At 40.1% G+C, this 23,470-nt stretch overlaps 4 protein-coding genes across 7 annotated transcripts; 1 reads left to right on the forward strand and 3 right to left on the reverse strand.

The window, feature by feature from the left end:
* Positions 1-919: 919 nt before the first annotated feature.
* xiap (X-linked inhibitor of apoptosis) lies at positions 920-6,542 on the reverse strand. 2 transcript variants are annotated; one of them, XM_069696848.1, is made up of 8 exons: positions 6,445-6,542; positions 4,809-5,093; positions 4,072-4,636; positions 3,889-3,988; positions 3,685-3,763; positions 2,147-2,186; positions 1,800-1,982; positions 920-1,705 (listed from the first exon to the last, which is right to left on the reverse strand). In XM_069696848.1, the coding sequence occupies exons 2-8, from the start codon at positions 5,043-5,045 to the stop codon at positions 1,512-1,514; spliced, it is 1,398 nt and encodes a 465-aa protein (XP_069552949.1). In that variant the 5' UTR covers positions 5,046-5,093; positions 6,445-6,542; the 3' UTR covers positions 920-1,511. The 2 variants fall into 2 exon arrangements, with proteins under 2 accessions (XP_069552949.1, XP_069552948.1); XM_069696847.1 differs by having other exon boundaries at positions 4,809-5,096.
* Positions 6,543-7,752: 1,210 nt separating this feature from the next.
* psmd10 (proteasome 26S subunit, non-ATPase 10) lies at positions 7,753-11,008 on the reverse strand. Its single transcript, XM_069696694.1, has 5 exons — positions 10,822-11,008; positions 10,605-10,703; positions 10,278-10,424; positions 8,503-8,669; positions 7,753-8,237 (listed from the first exon to the last, which is right to left on the reverse strand). Exons 1-5 carry the CDS (start codon positions 10,933-10,935, stop codon positions 8,084-8,086), a joined length of 681 nt encoding a protein of 226 aa, XP_069552795.1. The 5' UTR covers positions 10,936-11,008; the 3' UTR covers positions 7,753-8,083.
* Positions 11,009-11,290: 282 nt separating this feature from the next.
* Positions 11,291-13,431, forward strand: nxt2 (nuclear transport factor 2-like export factor 2). Of its 2 annotated transcripts, none has more exons than XM_069696814.1 (4): positions 11,291-11,460; positions 11,615-11,701; positions 12,086-12,230; positions 13,129-13,431. In XM_069696814.1, exons 1-4 carry the CDS (start codon positions 11,446-11,448, stop codon positions 13,311-13,313), a joined length of 432 nt encoding a protein of 143 aa, XP_069552915.1. In that variant the 5' UTR covers positions 11,291-11,445; the 3' UTR covers positions 13,314-13,431. The 2 variants fall into 2 exon arrangements, with proteins under 2 accessions (XP_069552915.1, XP_069552916.1); XM_069696815.1 differs by having other exon boundaries at positions 12,086-12,161.
* A 713-nt stretch (positions 13,432-14,144) lies between these two features.
* acsl4a (acyl-CoA synthetase long chain family member 4a) lies at positions 14,145-23,389 on the reverse strand. Of its 2 annotated transcripts, none has more exons than XM_069696816.1 (15): positions 23,293-23,389; positions 20,913-21,370; positions 20,644-20,821; positions 20,434-20,543; positions 19,519-19,657; positions 19,250-19,400; positions 18,032-18,155; positions 17,811-17,882; positions 17,533-17,672; positions 17,265-17,437; positions 17,104-17,178; positions 16,815-17,003; positions 16,520-16,634; positions 14,904-15,061; positions 14,145-14,755 (listed from the first exon to the last, which is right to left on the reverse strand). In XM_069696816.1, exons 2-15 carry the CDS (start codon positions 21,267-21,269, stop codon positions 14,598-14,600), a joined length of 2,139 nt encoding a protein of 712 aa, XP_069552917.1. In that variant the 5' UTR covers positions 21,270-21,370; positions 23,293-23,389; the 3' UTR covers positions 14,145-14,597. The 2 variants fall into 2 exon arrangements, with proteins under 2 accessions (XP_069552917.1, XP_069552918.1); XM_069696817.1 differs by lacking the exon at positions 23,293-23,389 and adding an exon at positions 21,669-21,870.
* Positions 23,390-23,470: the final 81 nt, after the last annotated feature.

The following is a 23,470-nucleotide window of genomic DNA, read 5'->3' on the forward strand; positions in this document are numbered from 1 at the left end:
GAGCCATTTTGCATAGTGAGTACTTTTACTTTTGATATTTTAAGTACATTTTGCTGACAGTACTTATGTATTTTTATTTAAGTAAGATTTTGAATACAGGACTACAACTTGTAATTGATTTTTTTTTTTTTTTAATTATTATTATTTTTAAGGTAGTATTGCTTCTTTTACTTAAGTTAACAATCTAAGTTTTCCTCCCACAATGGGTGGCACACCAGAAAGCAGTTCAAAAGGTTGGCTTTTAACCACCATATTGAACAACACAGCTTGTTCTGGAAGCTGTGTGTCTGGTGTCCTTTAACAAAATACTGAGTAAAATGCCAACTTAATTTCTCTGATGAGGTCATTCCCATCACTGGTCAGCTGTGGTCCAGCATTTGCGATATAACCTGTTTTTAATTCATTGGAATCTATTTTGTGACACGGGTAATGCAAAGTCAATACAATAGTTCTTAAAACTAATATCTTCTATAAATAATTTACTTTTAGGAAACAATATAAAAACAATCTTTATATATCTGCGTACCTTTCAAACTATCCATATATTTAGACTAAAATGTGTTGAGAATTTAGCCGTATAGTGCACACAGCCTGTTTTAATTAATCAATATTTTTGTGATTTCTGATGCCGAAATACTGTGTGTCTCATTTTGAGATTAATCTTTACATTTCCCCTTTTGAAAAGGTTTCCAGTAAACCTCACAGCTGAGAAAAATTATGGTTTTATGACCACTAACATTTTAAATTATTTGTAAAACTAAACTGATACATAATAAAATGGAAAAACACTTTAATTTACAAAAGACATACAAACCCTTTAAGTGGCTGAGTTGGCATCGTATCAAACACAAAATACAACCAGTTGTAGTTAAAAAAAAAAAAAAAGAAAAACACAATAGCAATAAAGCAAAACATCAAATCCAAATATTAAGATTTATTCACTCTGGATGACAACAGATTGCATGATGGAATGGTAAAATCATTTCACACCCCACTGATTTATCGCAGATTAATTATAAAGCAAATACCAATAGAGAGCAGCACATATGGAAATAACTAAAACTGAGTCTAAGCATAAAATACACTGAACAGAAGAGAGGAGTGGGACATAAGTGAATGAAACGGACTCACATGACATCCAATGTTCAGTTCAGTTTAAATGTGGTAAAGGAGGCACATTAGTACATAAACCTAAAGCAAGGCACTTCTGGCAAAAAGTGTGTTGCAAAATGGAAATCGTACTTTAGTGTGTATTTACAAGTGTCAGTACTCATTTAATGGCCACTACAAATTTTAGCTATTTTTAAAATCATCTTAATATTTACAACTATTTACCATGAGTGATTGTGAAAATAGTCTTGAGATGTGTATTCAATCATTCATTCTGATCTTGATACAAACAACATGGTCCTTAAATATATTATAGGCTATCTGCTGTACATTGAATATTAAATTACCATATTATAAGGAGGATAAGCAGCATTGATGTTTGGCCAGAGGTTGTGGTTCCCTTAAGCAATATAAGTCTTGAGCTTCTGTTTTATAACTCCACAGCAGATTGGACACTTGATGAGTGACTCTGAACACACATTGCAGGAGACCAGGTGACCACATGGGATGAATACAATACAAATATCTCTGTCCATACATATTTTGCACTGTTTTTCCCTCTGCAGCTTCCGTAGTTTCTCAAGTGGGTCCTCATCTGAAAGAAAGGAGTGAAATAAATGTATGTAAAAATCACTGCTGCTCAGCCGGTATTGTGTGAACATGGTTCAGCATACAGGAGGTGCACTTACCTTGTTCTTTTGTCTGGGCAGCTTTGCTCTCTGGTGTGTTGTTGAGGCAGTCTTCCAAAAACTCTTCCAGGGAGGAGTAGCCTGAGCCAGTCCTGCTGATTTTCTTCAAGATGGTCGTCTCCACAACGCTGGGGTCGACACCCATCTCTATGGCCTTCTGAGCCATGGCTGACCGCAGCGTCTCTGAAAATAAAGGAACAATCATTTATACAACTTTTTGTTTTGTCCAGCTGTGATATTTTACTTTGTTTGCAATATATACTACCTTTTCATCTTTAAGTAAAAGAGATGTTTTAAATTATTCTTACATTTTCTCATAAAGGGAAATCAAATACATAAATATTTACCATTCCTATCTCCTGAAAATCCATTCTGATGACTTGGAGTCTGGAAGCAAACAGGGTCACATAGTTAGTTTTGGTGTAAATCAAAATCACTCCAGACATTAAGACATATTTCCATTTATTCCACGCACCCAAAGGGGAGTATTTATTGTTCAAAAATCAATATAAAGCATAATACGCCACAGCAATGTGTCCATCACTGCAGTTAAATGGCTGGAAAATCACAAATCGCAGTTTAAAGTTTACATGCAGGAGAGAATCAGGCCAGTGAGAACTAAGATTAAGTGAAATAAAAAGCAAAATCTACATTCAGCTGGTTGGAAATGAAAATGTCCACCTAACCACTACCCTATTTGTAACAAAGACTGGTTTTAACCAGCCCAGTTTCAGCTACATTTTGAATGAAATGAATTTGCATCCATGGACCCACTACCTTGGTTCTGCCAGACTATGGCTCGCAGCTTTAGTTTTCTTTGCTGTGATTGTAGTCTGGAAGTGTGGTTAAGTGCTGTTTCCTTATGGTTTCAGCGCATATGATGACGAATGCCGATTGGTTAAAGGCTGCTTCAAAAGAGGTCTCCACCGAGTAGGATGCAACGACTGAAAACAATTCTCTATGGAGCGTGGACAGACCGATAAAATTCATGCAGTTAATCTGAGTTTGGTAATATCAGGCTAAGTACCAACCACGAGTAATAATGTTTCTGCTGATTCCAACACGATCACAGCTATACATTTGTTGTCCTGGGTCTTTATTATTCACAAATGCCGCATGGAAACACGGTTAGAAAGCAGGTTAAGTATAATATTGGCCCGTAAATCGAGATCCTTTGAATCATTATCCTAATTGAAGGAATCCGATTCCATGTTTACATCAGGTTTACAAAATCAGATTACTTTGCAAAGTAAATAACAACACGGTTAATTAAAAGCACAGTGTGTAATTATTTCTGCTGTTACCGTTCTCTCAGTAAAAACAGTAACAAGAGAGCGTGATGACATCGTGAAGAAGTGTGGGATCAAAGGAGTTGTCTTCTTCATTGTTAAACAATCACCATTTGTGATGAAAAATCAACTTTAGCTGAGCAGTTCAGCAATGGCTTCTACTCTCCCGCTCACTCTCCTGATGTCTCTTGCTTGGTCTTACGTTAAGACGCTCCTCTGCCTCTTTTAGTGAAAACGGTGCATGTAATAGAATTAGTGCATTTGCAATGCTGGAGGAATTATAAGTGTTAACTGTTGTCGTTAACCAGCCCATAGTTTTTCCCCACAAGTTATAGCAAGTAGAAGGAGTTATATTGCTAGGACGCCATTGACAGAAGATCAAATGAAACGGACCATTACCCCGATTATAATTGTTTGAAATATTCCGAATAATGTGGGAACACAAATCAGAGTAGAATATATACCATAAGTGTCATTGTTTTAGACTTATTAGGGCAAACAAATTTTACATTTTATACCTTTATTTAGTTAAATAGATCACTGTATTGATCCCCAAAGGGAAAGATTTAAAAAAAAAAAAAAAAAAAAATGCTTACGGGTCTATTCTGTCGTGGTCCTTGAAGCTGGATGCTGTTGACAAATTCTTGTCCTTTTTCTGCTAACAGGAAGCTGCATCTAATTAGAAAATAACATGAAATTGTAATAAAACAAAATCAAATGCCACAACAAGAAGAAATATATATATATTTTTATATATATAAATTAGTATTTCAAAGAAGGAACATGGTAGCCGTTCTTACCCGGGGTAGTGTTTGGCATGCTCTTCCCAGGGGTCTTCCTCAGGCTGCCAACCTTTCAAGCCCCCTCCACAGCAGAAACACAACACCCTGTCTCCTGTCCCTGTAAAGCACACAACTTTAACTTTCCTGCATTCACAGCTATGATGAAACACATTAGAAAATGTACAACAATGTTGCTTTTACCTGTGCTGTAGAAACCAGCTCTGACAAGCCTCTCGTGGTCAACAGGGTGCTGGACACCTGCAAAGCTACCAAGCCTCTCCTCAAAACTCCCCATAGGTACATCAGTGTTTGCATGCCGACTGCTGCCGCCCTCCTCCTCTGCTCCCCCCTGCAATGGGATGTTGCCCACGTCGTGCCCGAGGATGAAGAAGCAGTAGGGAAAATGTTTGGTATGCTCTCTCCAGGCGGTGTCTCCGGCCTCCCAGCCGCCCAGCCTACCGCCGCAGCAGAAACACTGCACCTGGTCACTCTCCCCTACGTGGTAGAGGCCAGCTTGGGCCAGATCTCGGGGCCTCACCGGAGCAGTGAAGGGCCAAGAGGAAAAGGTCTGAAGTCTGGCTTCTTCACTTCTCATGTGAGGGGCCAGAGGGTAGGTGGACTCGTCAACCACTTCTCCTGTTCTCAAGCGATACGCCATGTCTTCCGCTTCTTCATTGTAGGTGGAACCATTGGTAAGTGTGGTGTCAGAATTTGGGTTAAAATTGGTGCGGTGGGTGCAGCTGAGAAACCTGCATGATGGGGAAACCTGGACCAGTGCAGAAAATAGGATTTAACTATTTAAAAAAAGAAGCAATGCTAAAGTATTAATCACCTTTCTTTTCTTTTTTTTTTATATTTATATACATGTATATATATATATATATTTATGTGATATAATTTGATGTAATATATATGATATATATCATATATATGATTACCTCCTTGTGCCTCTCTACAGGTGTGTCTCCTGTGCACCAGTTTTCCACAGTCTTCTGGCAGCTGAAACAACGAACGCGGTCAGCGTGGCCGGTGAAGTAGAAGCCAGCCCGGGCCAATCTTTCTGCTGACACCTGCTGGGCCAGCCTGGAGTCACGGAAGGACGCCAGCCGATTGTTCATCAGGGTAAAATCACCGTCGTCTGTCTCGAAATTGCCGTCATATCTCAAATCACACATGATTGATGTAGGAAACTGCCGGGTGGGCTAAGTTGAAGAACAAAACGTCTGCTGATAAAACACAGAGAGAAAAATGTTGTCGGTTTTAAGTGAGTTTTTAAGCTGAGAAATGTTTAAAAAAAGGGAGATCGAATAGAAATCCACTTCTTGCAAGCTTACGAGCATTTTCCAAAGTACAAAAAGAAAGCAAGGTATCTAACAACCTACAATAACCTTCAAATGCATTTCAAAGGGTCAAAAAGTATGTATTTAGAGACAAATCAGTGGTTGAATGTGCTTCTGTGACTGGCACCAGGAAGTGGATTGACACATGTTGGCACTGCACCTTTAAGGGGAGTAGCCAGGCTGTAATCACATGGAGGCTTTTGATAACCCATGTGAGGGCTGGGCACTGGAGAGGCAGGCTTGTCTACAGGAACAGTACACGGTAGTTTAGAAAAGGGTGTATCCCTTGGTAGTACAATGACATACACTATGCCAAAGGACGATAATAATCACCTGTCCTTTTGGATGATCTGGGACACTTAGGAATACTGTACATCAATTAGGTCTAATACAACATGCAGGGTGACATTTAAAACATCTGTAGAATAGGGATATAGCAATATATTTTAGTGAGCCAAGTAAGGTACATGTCCATTACTAACAAGTGGAAATATGTTGCAACACAAAGCATGTACCACTCCGTTTTAAAAATACATGAAGGGTGGAAGTTCAGTCACCCAGTTGTAGTCACATGTCCTCAACTAAACTAAAACTGTGAACATTGATCACATTGCACAAAGCACGACATCAGCCTGATGCAGAAGACTGTAACCGCAGCACATAGTCACTGATTAGGCAACTCGTTATCACTCTGGCACGATGCTATATTTACTTTATTGAAGGGTGCAGCTTGTGATCTTCAACACCGGATCAAACCAGATCAAAAGCAATGTCCTTCGGTTTCAAACACAAGACATCTCACACGTTTGCCGATGAACTCGCTGCGTCTGATCCACTCACGCAGTTCAGAGTGAAACGACGCGCACCCACATATTTCCAGAAAGGTCTCGTAAACAATAGCTGCGGAACACAACATGTGGTTTCTGTGTAAAACGCCGATGAAAGCAAACCGACAGCTGTTTGCATCCGACAGTTGACACCTCGCTAACCGCGCACACACAGTGTTGGTTCAGTAATGAAGTGATGTCCGACCTGAAAGCAGCAGTCTGGACCGAGAAATCGTCGGTTTCGTCTTTGCAGCAGCGTGATTGACGTTTGGCTCGTGAACGGGGTCGCGAGCGCTAACGCCAGCTACAAATGTGTGCTACTTACGTTAGCTTAGCTCGTCTACGTAACGTTGGCCAGGTCGCGAAGTTACTCGACGAATTATTGTCGCAAAACGTCCGAGATTTACCTTTCAAACAACCTCCTAGACAGGTCTCTCCGGTCTGTGTTTTCAGTCCGTCTTCGGTGAAAACATCGCCCGACGGCCCAAGAGGCGTTTTCTTGACGAGACCTGGCTTCCAGGAAGTGAAAGCACGGGGGGGGGGGGGGGGGGATGTGCGCACATTGAGGTGCGCAGAGACGATCAGTGTCGTGACGTCAGGAAAGAAATGAGTTTTGCGGAGTTTCAGACGGGGGGAGAGGAGGGGGTTCCCAAACCAACTTCTGTTTACCTTGAAATCGTTTGACTAATCAGTCACTTTCAATATAAATTGCAGAGTCCATTTCAGACAATTTAATTCTGACAAGTCATTTCAGTTAGAGATGTCTCAAATTAGGAATATCTTTGGCTTTCATCCTGCCAAGTCAAAATGTAATTAAAGATATCTTTAATTAGAGTTCTGACCAGGCAAATGGCCACCATTTACGATTTACATTGTGGCTACCTGCAACTGAATTTGATATTCAAATGTGGAAATTTGGGTATTGCAGCAGCAATACATTGTAGAATTTTACATCAACTACTGTAGTAGCCTACCATTAATGGGTGTATTTGGGTGTGGTCGCTAGTGGGCTTTGATGCACATAACCACACTAAAAAGTAATATCACATGGAGCATCCTTGAATGTCACAAGCCAGGTGAGAAGTTCATACATTTGGTGGTGTATGTAAAGAAATGAGTTTTGCGGAGTTTCAGAGGGGGATTACCAAACTAACTTCTGTTTAGCTTGAAATCGTTTGACTAATCAATCACTTTCAATATAAATTGCAGAGTCCATTTCAGACAATTTATATGAACAAATTTACAAATACTTATGAGATAATGTTATCTCATAAGTATTTGTAAATTTGTTCATATTGTGTGCACTTTTTTGTCTTCTCTATGCTGCTGTGACGAGTAAATTTCCACACTGTGGGATTAATAAAGTAAAATCTAATCTAATCTAAAACCAAAGTTTCCTTGTTAGTCAAATGGTTTACAGCCCAGACTCCAAATCTGCCTTCTACAGAGAACAGGCACACAAGAACCACTAGAGCTACTACATATTACATGTGCTACTCCAATGTAGCTCACATTTATATCATCATATCCTCTTCCTATGTATGCTTGATCCTAGCACTCCTCTGCCCTGCTATTTAGCAATGTGAGCTCATTTTTAAGATATTATGGAGGGCAACTATTATAACTATTGTCATTAAAGGTGACAATAGGTCATCCATGTGCATTCATGTACAACAGATAAACACAGTTCAAATAGGCACCACTAACAGGCTGAACACAGATTTTTTTTTTTATTTAGTCATTTTAATAATTCAAACATCATAGAAAATATGCAGTGGGGTCGGAATGACTGCGCGTAGTGCAGGACACAGTGTTTCTGTTCAGACATATAAGATCTGCGCAGTTTCAAAATCCCATCTGAACAGCTTACAAGGGTGTAGTAGTCCAATCTTTCTCTCAGACACGGTCTCATCTTCCACCATTCACACATTTGAATTTATCACACCAGACCGCTAAGGAGGACCGACTGGGACAATAACTCTCATCATGTAACTTTGCGATGGTGGGAATTCGAACTAGAACACGACCTGTAATTCAGTAAAGGCATCATCCCTCCACGATCCGACGAAGTATGTTGCCCAGACTGCCCTTGGCCATCTGGAGGGGCGTCTTCTCCTCCTTGTTCTCAATGTAAATGCTGGCCCCGTGTTCCACCAGCAACTTGGCTGCTTCCACACGCTCCTCATCGCATGCAAGGTGGCTGGTGGGGGAGGGGGAGGGGATAAAAAAAAAAATAAACAGAATTCATGCAGAATGTCAGAAATTGCAATAATAAAAAGGAAGCACTTCATTAGGGTGGGTGTGATATCTCTAATACAAGGCAAATATCCCAAACCACTCGTGGTAAATGAGAAAACGTTTTTTTCATTTGGGTGAAGTGACCCTTTGAGAGTTTGTGTTTGTTCAACTGTATATTTATACTGGCAGCCTAATGTTGCATTTGAGTAATCCTTATTCACACGTACAGTGGGGTGTTGCCCTGTGAGTCCTGGATGTTGGTTGAAGCACTCTCCTTGAGAAGCAGCTGGATGAGGCGGAAGTTGCCCTTGGCAGACGCTCTGTGAAGAGGAGTAGACTGCAACTTGTCGGTCGCATTGGGGTCTGCTCCGTTTTCCAGCAATAGCAAGGCAATCTGTAAAGATGGGAACACCTGTTACTCTCAAACCATGGGATTTTCCATTTCCAAGAAATACACATTTTCTGATCCTGAACCTTCTTGCTGTGAGGCAACAACACTAACCACTGTTCCACCCTAATAAAAAATGATGTACACTTATTTTATCCACATATCCATCTATATTTTGTCAAATGTTTGTGACTTTGAGCATGTTGTCGTCCTCTCATGAATACACATACACAGCTGAAATGGCTTAATAAATATAAATACAAGGATCAACGAGTTGACATTCAGAGAAAGTGATATTCATAAAAACTAAACTCTAGAGATTTTAATGTCACTGTTCACAACTAATAATGTCTAAGATTCAAAGCTCACCAATGAATGGTTAGCGACAAATGTCTTTAACCTGATGAAAATAATGATGCTACATGTGACCTAGATACTGCTGTTGTTCTCATATATGAAATACACTTTACTATGAAAATATTAAAATTGCACACTACAAAAGTTAATGGTAACATTTTTCTGCAGTACTAAGATATCAGGGCTTCAACCAATGATAACTTTAGATAGACTAATCAAGTCATGTTTTATTTTGTCTTGTGTTAGAGAAATGTATCTAGAAATAAATAGATGATTCATTTATTGTATTCATATTAATTATTATTTCATATAAGTGGTAATATAGTACTACAGACTCTGAAGAGTGGATTATGGATTGATAAATACTTCTGACAGACAAATGAGATCAAGTTCAGCAGTGATGCAAAATGTGTGCATCAATATAGCGGTGCAGACTTCGTGTTGTGCAAACAATCATATCCAGTGTTATTGGGTTGTTTCCATTGGTTGGTAACTGAACACTTATGAATTCACCTCTAGGACCGGAAAGATATGGACAAAATTTAATATCATGATATGTTTCCCCAAATACCACAATATTTATATTACAACAATATTGTAGGGATGGTTATTGGTGCTTTTACATAATATTTATAAAAAGAGAGATTTTTGATAAATAATCATAGAAAATGTGGATATCATGAATAAGAAGGTAAAGGCTAATAATAAAACAGCTAAAACAGTCTGAGAAATTCAGAAAATGACATCACTTTACTGTGTAATGCAGCCTTTAAAAATTACAAAAAGACATAACTATATTACAATATCAAAACTCTAAGGTGATATTTAGTCTCATATCAAGAGGTGATATATTATTTCCTTGCCCAGCCCTACTCGCCACCATCAAAATCTATTTCCTTTTAAAGGGTCCTTATTGCTGTATTGTTGAAAAACGATTGTGTGAGTTTCTCGCACCTTATTTTTTAAGACTATCTATGCCAGTTAGGAAGTACTTTAGCCTGAGGCTCTTTAGTGAATATGTCCCCAGAATGTTTTAATTTTGAAAAATGATTATTTAATTATGAAAAGAGTTGTTCTGTTGATACACTGATGGATTTGTTTGTCAATATTCACACTCTACAAATTATAAGTAAAGACGCCGCATGTTAAAAATAGATCTAAATATTTGAAATATAACGCTACAGAAATGGAAGATTTTAAGTGAAGGAGCAGCGTCATGTGGCATCAAGGCATGTTCCTGACACCTGGCTCTGTTACCTCATATCTGTCTTTGGAGGCAGCGTAGTGCAGAGGGGTGCATCCATTCTGGTTGACTGAATTGAGCTGGGCTGCTTTGGATATCAGAGACCTCACTATGTCTTCTCTGCCTGCGGATGCTGCGATGTGCAGAGGAGTCCACGAAGCCTGGGGAACAACAAGCACACGCTGGCATCACCACCACACTGGAACATCGTCCCTCGTATCAAAGTAAAGGTCAAATGTCACGTTAAACGAAAAAGGGGGCCGCATCACCATGTGCGATACTTTGTTTGACACAGAAAATAAAACACATAAATAAATAATACAATTTAACAAACAGCCTACATCATCTTGCAGATTCACTTCAACTCCCAAGTCGAGCAAAAACTCCACAATATTGGTGTGGCCAGCCGAACAAGCCCAGTGCAGCGCGGTTCTGCTGTCCTGAAAGCAAAGGCAGCAGCCAGTCATTTTTTTTTTATTATTTTTTTTTCCAGAATTGGCAGGATAATAAAAACAACAACAAATTCTCCGGGGACCGTGTTGGTTCATGTATTCTTACCTGGTCCGTTTTGCAGGCGAGCGTTTTATCTGACAGGATGCACTCTTTTAATTTCTCAAACTGACCCGAGTAAGCAAAATTACAGACCTCCACATTTGATACAGATCCCTCCATTGTTAAATACACTTCACTGTCAAACTAAACGTTTTGCAGCCTGCTGGGGACACCAGACAGTTTTAGTTTGAAAAAGAAGCGCAATGACTCAGGAAATTATGAGCTCTGCTTCCGCGCGGGGTCGATATTTTGTCTCTTCAAATTAAAATACCGAGTTATTTCGCCCGGCAAATACAGCGCATTATCACATCAGTCCCGTCTTATTATTCGTCCAGTCATTACTTCCTACAAATATTGTTCTTGAATAGTTGAAAACAACATGACATGAGAAAAAAAAAGATTAGATTAGATTGTGAAGAAAAGTATAAATATTTTATTTTGGTAGGTACAGCTGGTAACCCGAGGAAGTAATACATGCAGCCAAACCTGACTTGTGTTGGTTGCTAAATGAACAAGAAAAGAATTTTAAAAAATAAATAAAATAAAATAGGCCAAATTACTGCTTGGAAAGAGTTCCCACGATTGTAATAGTATTGTTCGTTATTGTTGCGGGTTTTTACATCTGTCCTTATGGCAAACACGCCGGTAAGTTTTAAACTATATCGCTGAAATCGAGCAGCTGTCGCTGTGTTTTGCTCGCTGGTCTCCAATGTGCGCCTCTTTAAAACGCACAGTAGCACATGACAATATTCACTGCTTGCTTCATCTTGATCATCTTAATACGTGGTTGTCCCATTAGGATTTCAGGACCCACGTTGACCAGTCGTGCAGATATTCGGAAGAATTCGTCAACATTTATTACGACTGCATGGATAAGAAAAGGAGGGTGAGTTTTGTTGTAAAACTTACTTCATTTATATTAAATCATTTGTATGACCACTCTGAAACATTACCGATACACGGTCACTGCTATAGTCGGACACACATAATGATCAACGTCCACCATTGATGTAACACAGTTCGCTCACCAGAGAGCAGTAACAACTTTATTTTTCAGCTGAGTCCCACTGAACACGTATCTTTGTTTACGATGACGTAATAACCACTTTCAGGGCATCATTAACGTTATCAGTTGATTAATTGTAATCTGACTTTGTTTTATTTCAGAATTTGCCACCAGGCTGTCACTGGATCTTCAGCACACTGTATGTTGTCTTGGGCTGATGTCACTGTTCCTAACTCTCTTTGTGTACTGTCTCCTGTTTCCCAGAACTTGACCCGGCTGTATCTTGACAAGGCGACCTTGGTGTGGAATGGGAATGCGGTGTCAGGACAGGATGCTCTGGGCGAGTTTTTTGAGTCACTGCCATCGAGCGAGTTTCAGGTTCAAACACTGGACTGTCAGCCAGTTCACGGTCAGTGGGGGCAACCTCAAACGTAAACAAATTCTAATAAAGGCGGACCTCTACAGTATTTATTTTTTACACCAAAGTCAAATCGGTTTCTTGGATTATTCTATCAGGCATGGCTTTTTACTAACAGAGTATAGTACATAATCATGAATAAGTCAAGTCAATTCAATTCGTATAGCTCATTTCAACAGGCTAATTCAGAGTGCTTCACATACAACATAAAAGGCATCAAGACTAAATGTACAAGCAATATAAGATAAATGATAAAAGATAAATGATAAAAGAAAAAAACATGAAGATGTCAATTTAAAAGGGTTGAATAGAAAAATATAATAATAATAAAGTCAAGAGTAAAAGTTACAGTGTAGTGTCATAAATTAGTAATTGTTTGATTAATATAAGGCAGTGGTGAACAGAAAAGCCTTCAGCTTTGATTGAAAAAGAACTGAGAGTGTCAGCAGAACTGCAGGTATCTGGAGGCTTGTTTCCATTCAGTGCTGTTTAAACCAACAGGAGTGTTTTGTCAGTTCTTTGACAGCCAGAAAGCCACTTTAGAGGTCTGAGAACTGGAGTAGTATGATCAACTTTCTAAGTCTTAGTGAGGATACGAGCAGCAGCGTTCTGATTCAGCTGCAGCTAACTAATAGATTTATTTTAGAGACCCGTAAACAAAGCATTACAGTGGTCGAGCTGACTGAAGATAAAGGCTTGGGCAATTTTTTTCTAAATCTAAATCTAAAGTGTGTTATGAAGAGTAGCGAGACACTGTGTAATTGTGAATCGGGGCATAAAATTGTCGAGCAAATTAAAAGTTTGAAAATGACTTGTAACATAAACATGTGATGGTCTTCAGCTGAAGGTGTGCTGATTCAACATCAATCAAACCTTTCTTCATTCACAGAACAAGCCACCCAAGGTCAGACCACACTGCTTGTCGTGACTGGTGGGATAGCGAAGTTCGAAGGAAACAAACAGCGTTTCTTCAACCAGAACTTTCTTCTGACCGCTCAGGCGTCACCAAACAACGACCAGCCTGTCTGGAAGATCGCTAGTGACTGTTTCCGATTTCAAGACTGGAACAGCTGAGGCTCCACTGTTCTCCGTTTTCCTCAAAACTGTTCAGCAGATATAATCATAAAAATTAAAGGTGTCATTTGTACATTTATTATTATTTTTTGTAATAAAATAAAAATGTCATACAACACTGAATACAAAAAGATGTTTATTTTGGAAATGTTGAACAAGGCATGTGACCATAATGATGGAGTAATAAATACAAATAGGTTCACCAAACAACTGTAAAGTGGCGTCATCATCTGATGCAAAATCTATCAACACGACAATAATTGGAAAAATACATAGAAAACACTCCTATTATATGAAAATGAACAGACTCTAGTTCAGATCATCTTTTGATACCAAATTTTACATTAACCTGTTGAAGAGGTAAAGTACACGCAGTATTACAGTATACCAGTTCTGACTGTAATTAATGCTTATAAGCATTTTAATAGTTAAGCATTCTTGCTCTTAAGAAAATAAGGTGCACACAAGAATTTAGACAGAAGTGTTTCTATACAAGTAACCCACCATTTGACAGTTTCATATACTTAAACATTTGCTTATCTTCCTGAGTCATTTATGTTTACACATTTTGGTCTTTCTTACTGAATAATTCTTACAATAAACAAAGCCATAAATAAAAACATTGGTAAGAATACAAAAAATAAACGTGGATAAACAGACATGATCATGAGCTTGTCTATGATCGATTTGTGTGCATGTCTGTGTGGGATATTTTTCCTTAAATCTCAAGTAAACTTTACATGGCAGTTCAGCCATTTTGTAACAAACCCATAAACTATTTATCTTCCTCTAGTCACCACTTACTTCTGCTTGCCAACACAAGTACTGCAGACTGAAGGCACGTACTCCAACTTTACAAAAGAGCATTATAAGCCTTTGTGATGATGACATTTGTTAATATTTTCAATGGAAGTAACAACAAAGCATCAGCAACATATGGCCAACAGTGTATTTTTTTTTTTTTTTTTTTTTTTTAAATCAGCCACAAACCAAGAAACAATTGATTTGAGTAGATGGCAGTCGAGTGCAGTAACGGTCTCAGACCCTTTTCATGAAACACACATTGCCACTTAAGTGTTTGTCTTTGACAATCAAAACTTCTACACACGTGAAAAAAGCAGCACACATGGATCAACAGCTACAACTATCTACAGCTTCAACATTTCTTTTCAAGACAATTTCATCTGAAAGCCTGTGGTACACAAACAGCCTAAACCTGGGTACCAGGACAAGTATTTACAGATCAAAAACAGTGGTTGTGGTTATAATGGCACCTCCCGGAACTTATTTCCCCCCATACATTCTCTCTATGTGGTAGAGATAGTGGTTCTTCAGCTCTTTCCTCTTCAGCTTGAATGCGTCTGTGACGAGGCCTGTCTCAGGGGTCCACGGCTCTGGACTCAGATGCACCTTCACTGGAATCTCAAACCGCTGGAGTTTAACTAGTGGAGGGGAATGGAACATTCGTGATTTATTTTTCTACAAAATATGGCACATAACATAAAAGGGAGAACATTAATGGATGAGGAGAAATACAGAAGTAAGAAGTCTGATCATGAAAGTGAAGATAATAAGATGGCCAACTCTTACTGGTGGCAGCAACCTCCTTGATCTCTTTCAGGACCTCCCTCTCCATTTCAGGGTGAGTACAGATCTCCTCCCATGTTACAGCGATGCCTCTCCGTTTGGCCAGTTCTGTCAGGCTTTTCTGGTTGGGAACCACAAAGCTGATAACGTAGTTCTGGTCACTGTAAGGGTGAACATTAGAAAAGTAGGTTAATAAATGCAATAAAAGTCAGAAGAACACGTGTTGCTCACTGCTGAAAATCTGCCATTGAGAGAAGCAGGTGAAGCTGTCTCAGAAGTGGCATTAAAAAACACGAGGCTGGAAGAAATGATTTAAAAGACAGGGCTGAAATATAATTGTAGCAGAGAATGAAGTTGAAGTAACACTTTAATTTGTTCAAGTATGTGTTATAGATTCAATTAAAGTTCAAGCACTGAAAAGGAATTCAAATGTCAGTCGAGGCACAGGTGATGCGTTCAGTTGAAGTGAAAGTTCTGATGGAACTTACTGACACTTCAAGCGAGTGTAGTTGAAGTGTGAGCTGAAGTGTAAAGTGCTAAAAGCTGTAAATTGTGTATGAAAAGTGAATATATTCAATTTATGGGGGATTTCTTTGTAGTCAAGATACCTTCGGAGACCTAAAAGGCTTTGAAGTGTCAGCTTTAAAGTTTATTCACCGTAAAAGAAATCTCAGCTAAAAAGAAAGATGATTGTAGTTTAAGTTTCAGTTATTGTGAAATGTCAAAAGTTAAACAATTCATGAAGCGGGGCTGTGACACAAAGGTCAACATCTGGGCTGTGAAAATTTAGAAAGATCCTCCTCCTACTGCTGCTGCTGCTGCTTAGATATCTCGAGTAATTGCCATGAGAAGGTCAGGTGAGCGCTGGCAGGGGCATGACACAATATTGAATATTATGTTAAAATAGGGTCATTATGAAATTGTGATACTGCGATAACAGAATCTGTTTATAATCACACATTTCTCACTAAACCAAACAGCTGCAGGATAGAGATAGAAAACATCTGGCTGATATTCAAGAGATGGATAAAACTGTGACTAATATTTTTTAGATGGGAACACTTTATCCAAGAGCGTATAATGATTCACAATATAACCAAGACCCCACAGTATAATAACAATTAGACATGAATTACAAATATCAATATAGATTTTTCACTTTTACCTCTAAAGTATGTCATTAGTTTTTGAGTTGCATTGCATTTGTTCAGTTACCCCAACATTGAAAGACATCACTTGGTTTAGGGTGATGCGTAATATACTGAAATATATCCACACTAGTTCAAAATGTACGAGTGATGACTATGATGTGATTTCTTCTGCATTTCCGAGCAGAGTGCTTGTCAACACTCCTTGCACAAATATGTACAAAGTGAAGAAACATCTATCCAAAGGTTGTTTATCTGACATTATTTTCACAAAGGGAGGCTTTGATGACAGAAGCACGCATGTAATAAAGTTTTCTTTTATGTCTGAGGCTGTTGACAGTATACAGTTTCTTGAACACCATTTATAGAAATATCACTACTTGTATAAAACAATTCTGTCATTTCTTCTTTAAAAAAAAAAAAAATCTATTATCATATTTCTTGGGATTAGAAGCAAAGCAATTTACTCACCTGTTTGCGTATGCACAGATGTTGTCAACAAGAGAGCAGTTTTTCAGCGCAGATTCGACTTTACCGAGAGACACGTACTCCCCGGCCTGCAGTTTGACCAAATCTTTCTTGCGATCTGAAATGAGAAGATAAAAAAAATGTGTTTTCAGTTCTCGGCTAACGAATGTAAACAATGCCTTACAAGTTACAACAGCACAGAATGCAGATCATTGCCAGAAAATAAACAAGGTGTGGCTTTTGCGAACAGTATTAGAAAAGCATCCAATACAACTTGTAAGTGAGTAAATATACTCACCCACTATTTGTAGGCAGCCATCTGGATAAATCTCTCCAACATCTCCGGTGCAGAACCATCTCTGACCTTTTTCATCCACAAAAAAGTCCTGATCATTGCTTTCGTGCCTGTAGTAACCCATGGTTACATTGGGACCACCAATCAGGATCTCCCCTCTTGGATTTGGCTTGTCTTTGCTGGTGTAGCCACCTGATTGGAAAATGAAATAGTAAAACACATAATTACCCTGCAAAAAAAACCCATTCTTCCCATTTTGCAGAGCATGTGCCAACATGTTTGTCAGGCGTACCTTCCACCCAGTCCCTGAGTCTGATCTCACAGCAAATGAGAGGAGCTCCGACACGACCGGTGCTGATGTCTGCAACTGTGTAATGAAACACAATGAATTAATAACTTGGTTACACATTCTCATCTTTACACTTTATTGCTGCACTCTATAGCTGGTCTTACCCTCAGTGATGGTGCCTGCTCCACAGGTTTCAGTGAGGCCATAGCCCTGGCCCACTGGGCAGCAGAAACATACATTCATAAATCTCTGAGTGGCTGAGGACAGGGGGGCTCCACCCGACAACATCATCCTCACCCGACCACCCAGCAGTTTCTTCACTTTCCCAAAAAGCAAACTGCAACAGCAGATTAGAGTGCGTTTGATTTCAGGTTGAACCACGCAATCACAATTCAGTGTAATGGCTCTGCGGAAAACATGGTGGTTTCTTACGTGTTGCAGAGTGGTGCGTCATAGCCGTTCTTGATCTGTTCTAGTTTATATTTGTAGCCAAGTGTAAACAGCGTCTTCTGAATCAGACTCATTTCCTGCACTTTGCGCATCACATTCTTGTTGATGCGATCCATAATTTCCTTTTTTTTGTTGTTGTTTTGGGAGAAAACACAGGATTCATTTAGACTTTTGATAAAGAGCTGGTGAAAAATAAAGAATGTGTCTGTGAAATCGAGCAGGAAGAGCAAAGAGAAACAGAACAGAATGGTGATCCTTACTGGAACGGCTGCCATCAGGGTGGGTCTGAGCACAGAGCTGTCTCCTTTACTTCCTTTCTTTATCTTAGTTGACTAAAGGAAACAAGAAAAAAAAAAAACACATGAAGGGTATGATTACATTACGATTAAGCTAACGGCCATGATAGAGAGCAGTGTTAGTAACTACATCCACTTAGAAATAAAGCGTGAAAATGTGACCTGGTGTTGGTGCTGCTTATTACCTGGTCTGACAGGGTCTGTGGGGACGAGTAGCCGATACGGCAGCCATATGTGACACAGGAGATTTCAGCCGTCATTTCCAAAACATGAGCCAGGGGCAGGTAGGCTATGTAAGTATCGTCAGGGCTGCCAGAGCACAGGGACAGGGAGAAAAGGTTAGAGCCAAGTACTGAACATGGACGCTTTTATGGCACAGACTGAATCGTTTCAATCAAGTATAAAAAAAAAACACCAAAAAAACAAATTGTCATACTTTGGCTACATCAACACTTTCAAATTCAAATGTATAACTTCTGTTATATTTACACAGGAGTAAATCTCATCAGCATCAGTAAGCCAATACAGCATTTAACATACAAGTAAAGCACATTAAAAGATAATGTTAATGTGCTTTACTTGGGCGGCCAACCCACGTAGATAGAATCACTTCGTTTCAGCAGAGATAAATTTCACAAAAGCATTTTCGGCCCCACGCCTGTCTGGGTTGCATGTGCTGCAGTAGCTGGAGGCTTCTCTATGTGCTGCCAGCTAGCTGCCGTCTAATACTCTGCATTTGAGGCATTTATGGAACATGGAAAAATTGTAGGGTATATCGATATTCTGCATGTGAGGTGTTTAGGGGACATCTGTAAATTGTAGCTACAGAAAACAACCTGGTTACACTCTCCCCCTCTAAATTTAATAAAAACTTGAGATTTGGACTGTAATATGTATTATAATTTTTTTCTTAATAAAATGGATGTTTTTTTTTTTTTTTTTAAAGTGGTATTGAAAAAAAGTATTGTTCAATAACAGGTATCAAAGACAAGGTATCTGTACTCGTATTGAAAATTGTGTGATCGCGCAATACCCACCATAGGAAAGTTAGGGACAGCAGCTACTGCATGTTTTCTGTTCCTCTTTCTAATTTTCACTGGCATCTTTTAAGGTGGTTCCTTTGTTCGCAGTTTGTAACAAACATGGTCTAAAAAAATGTACCATCAACCTCTTTCAACCTCTAAATGGCTGATGAGCAGTGGTTCTTTTAGAAGTGGGTCCCTGCACAAATTTATATGGAAAATTCTACTGTTATCTGCCAGGCAGTGTGTTTTTATAGAGTCTAAGTCATTGTTGTTTTAGTTGGAACACTGGAGAGATTTGCTCAGTAAAAGCAGAGGAATGGTGAAACATGTTCCGTTGTGCACATCATAGTATACCAAATTCCTCAAAGCGAAACTCACCCAAGTCCAGGGATGCGTTCACACTGCCCTGTCATTCCTGCAATGAGGTTACTGTGAACAATCATGACTCCTTTAGGTCTTCCTGTAGAGCCACTGGTGTACATCACCACAGCCAGATCGGAGGGCTGAGGCTTCACAATTGGCCTGTCCACTGCAGGACAAACAAAACAGTCATTGTCTCGTACTGAATGAGGGAGGTTTTTCCACCTCTGAATTTGACCAAAACAAAAAAAGAAAGCACAGCCACATCAAATCAGAGAAACACTCACTATTTTCCGGCAGCCTGCCCAGCTCTTGTACAGCCTCCATGCTGTGGATGGAAAGTCCTGCTGAGTAGCCTTCTGGGCTCACTTTCTTCTGGTCCACGTAGATCACATGCTTCAGTTTTGAGATCCGTGACAGCACACTCTGGACAGAAAAAGCAGGAAATAATGCTGGTGTCACAACAAGATGCCCAAGTACACGATATGCCTTTATAAATGTTTAGAAGGCCTTTTAGTTCCATATTCACTGCCTGGTTGAGCCATTAGATAAAGAAATCGTGCACTGGAAGACTCACAGATACTGTATGTTCAAGAACATTTGTTTGAGATGCATTTACTTAAACATTTATTAGCTTATTTTCTTAAACTCTCATCTTCGGGAGGAAAATATTTAAAACAAATATGGACAAAAAAACTCAACATAAACATTCTGCATGTCCTCCAGCTCTAGTTTTCTATCCTTTCTCACACTTCCTCTGTCGTGACACATTTTGCATTTTGTTGCATCACATTTAAAAATGGCTTGACAAGCATATGCTGAAAGTTATCTTCCAGAAATAACGGTCTCTCTCTTGACAGAAGAAGCTATACAGGCTTTAAAATAAAACTACACAATAAGAATACTGATCTTTTTCATTTAGTCGCACACTTAAAATATATGTTTCCTACTTTAATACATCTAAACAGATGCACTGCTCATTCATTCATCTGCGGCTGTGGACAACACACTTCCTTATTCTGGGTTACGCATACCAACTTAGACGTCAATTAATTATTAGCTTGGTCCCAAATGACCATCTCATGATGATTATTCGGGCGACATCTACAGACACAGGAGATGTTTTGTGTGGGTATCTTAATCACTGCTTCTCTTGTCCTCAGGAGGATCAGTTTGGGACGTGAAAAAAAGAATGAACTCACTTTCAGTTTAGTCTCAAGGAGTTCCACGCTCGTAACTAGGTGTGTAACTCCGGTCTCGTTCAGTCCATATGCAATCGCCTCCTCTCCCAGAGTGGCGTAGAAGGTCACCACTGGAATAAATAAAAGACCTCAGTGAGTTAGAGCAACATAGACAATATAATCAACTAGTAACATTAACATCTTGTACTGTACATACTATGATATGCTTACATGGGAAATTGCGCCTGAAGCACGCCTGGGCAGTGATCATCCACTCTGCTCGGGTTTCACAGAAGATTGCAATGGTGCTTTTGGACTGCAGCCCCAGAGCTGCCAGTCCGCTGCCAAACTGACTGACTATGGTGTCCACTTCATTGTAGGACAGCCATCTGTACTCCCCCAGGATCAGCTAGCAGGAGAAAGAGACACTTGTAACATCAAACAGTGCTGACATCCCAAGCATCACGTCACAACAAAAAATAAAGGGTGCACATTCTGACCTTTTTAAAAACTTTACCGCTGGGCTGAATCTCGTTCTCTTCACTCAGTGCATCTCGGGTGCCGAGACAACGAGACGGTCCGAAGCGCTGCACAGCATGCTCGAACAGCTTATCCAGTGTGTCTTTGCCAGGTAAGTCTTCCCTGGCCAAGGAGTCGAAGTGGTCCACAGAGCGGTATGGTCCCTCGGCGCAGCCTGAAGTGGAACGGGCCTTTATCCGCTTGGAGAGAGCTTTGCTTTGGCCAGCTCCAGTGATGTAGTACCAAGGCAGGAAGGAGAGGAGGGAGTACATCCATACCAGGAGGTGGATTGGAAAAAGCAGGATAGTCTGGAGGGCAGAGTCTGACTGGAGACCCATACTGTTCTCAGGAAGAGTACGTGTGAAAGAGCAGCAGTGATGGTCAGAGAAGTTTTGAACGGTGTGCTGGTCCTACAGATGTTTCAGGCACGCAAGGACAACTGTCAGATGGGAAGAGAAAAGCACCCACTCAAGGTGTTATTATGAGTCCCAGAGCTGTAGTATGAAAATAATTGGCCCCCAAATGTTTCAGCTAAAATTAGGAGAAAACAAAAGACAACATACGAAATAGACAATTTATCAAACTAATGTAAATCACTACAATTCGCCAAAATATCAGTCACATGGCGACAGATTTCTCAAAGAGGAAGTTAGCTGGTTTACTAACTTCAACTGTGGATCGACTTCACAACAAAAAAAAGGAACCAGTTTGTGAAAATAAAAGAGTGAGCTACTTACTACTATCGGTATCTGAAAGGCATTTAAACCAATCCCAGGACAACCTCTCCTCACACCATCCACCAGAGACTCACCACCTTCTTGCTCTGTGCTTAAAACCGTCCCTGTGTCTGTCCCAGAGCTTTCAACTGTACATGCAGTCAGCCTCCGTGGAGGATGTTATTACTAAAGAGCGCAAGTCCCCTCCCTCATGTTCAAACAACGGCCTGCCTTTCCAAAATAAAGGGCAGGTTGTGTGAAAGGTCATGGAGGGGATGAAGCAGTGTTGAGACACGGCCCCTTCTGAACAGTCTGGCGACCGTCCAATGACCACAGCCCAGTGAGTTGTGCTGAAGAGGATGGAGCAGCAGACAACCAATGACAATACTCTTAAGGCTCACCCCACTCGGTGGTCAGTGAAAGGCCACTCTAGGGCAAGCTGGGCTCGGCTCATTTAAAAACCTCCCGGGGCAGAGCGGGTGGGCTAAATGTGGTCCTTTCAAATGGTTGTCAACATCGAAAGTAAAACACTTCTTCCGTGACACTACCAGCTGAACACAAGAAAAGGACACGCAGACAAGCGGCGTGTAATTACGCAGCTTTTCCAGCTGTCCTCTTTTATGGAGCAGCATACTTTCCAAGAAAAATAAAATTCCCAATTCACCACATTTTTATCCTGTTACCGAGCCACTTTATCCTATTTATGACTAATAGAAAGTTAAATCGTGGAGCTTGACCCTCCCTGTCCTGAATGTATCACTCTTACACCACTTCAGTGAATCATATCTCCTGTGTGCGTCAAACCTGTCTGTATATCTTAAGAAGAACATCTGGCTGGACTCCAAAGGATAAATAAAGGTGGTGAATCAACGTTTGCATGTCAGAGTGGGTTTTTGGGCCCTTATTACTTAGAGAAACAGAAACGATTTCAACAGCACAGACGAGAGTTTTCTATCTAAATGACGGAGCTGTGAAACCACTGACTTCAGGTTGTTTTTGTTTTTTTATCTTTATGAATAACAGGATATTCAAATCACTTAATTTGCAAAATGATGGTATAAACGAGGTTGAAGGCAAATGTTCAGGTACTTTATGATGGCACGGTGCGATACAACCACGACTGTACCAGCCTTTGAAAGTGTTATTTCCATGCAATATCTTTATTTCACGGATATTGCTATAAATCACGTAGAAATTGTGATCATGTGTCAGGAAATGCCCGAGTTCAATACGGGCAGTGTCGTTTTTTTTATTAATTTATTTTTTTTAACTTGTTACACATCACGCTTTTTAAAAACCCCGTTCAAATCAACAAAAAGCTCCATTTACCACCGAGACACAAGAGCTGGCTACCGTCCAAACAAAACGACCCGGGAGGCAAATGTACCGTCTCCACATGCCGGTTGTCCGACGATGGGTGAAGAGGAGCAGACGAGATGACGTCACAGCCACCGCGCGTCTCATTGGGCAACCCGTCGGCAAGTTGATCAACGTTAGCCGCCGAGGATGTAGCTTAAACCCAGTCCAGGAGCGCCCGCACACATTAACCTTAACGCGAATTAACCAGCGGATGAAGGCAGTGATGCGATTCCAGCGGTCAGATAGAGAAGTGATACCCTCGGCTGGCGTGTGTCGGTGCTCTTACCTTTCAGCAGCAGCAGGCAGCCCGGTCCGTCATGCCACTCTCAACCAACGAATGACCGAAAGTTACCTTTTCTGTGGCTCTAAAAACCCGGAACTACTACGTCATCTGATTCCATATTTCTAGACCAATGAGCAGCCAAAGCGGATTTGCCCTTCTTTTTTTTTTTTCCTATTTCTCT

Source organism: Brachyistius frenatus, unplaced genomic scaffold (genome assembly GCF_029030835.1).
Source record: "Brachyistius frenatus isolate BFR_SWC_R1_liver_20210118 unplaced genomic scaffold, ASM2903083v1 Contig_22, whole genome shotgun sequence".
NCBI classification, from domain to species: domain Eukaryota; kingdom Metazoa; phylum Chordata; class Actinopteri; family Embiotocidae; genus Brachyistius; species Brachyistius frenatus.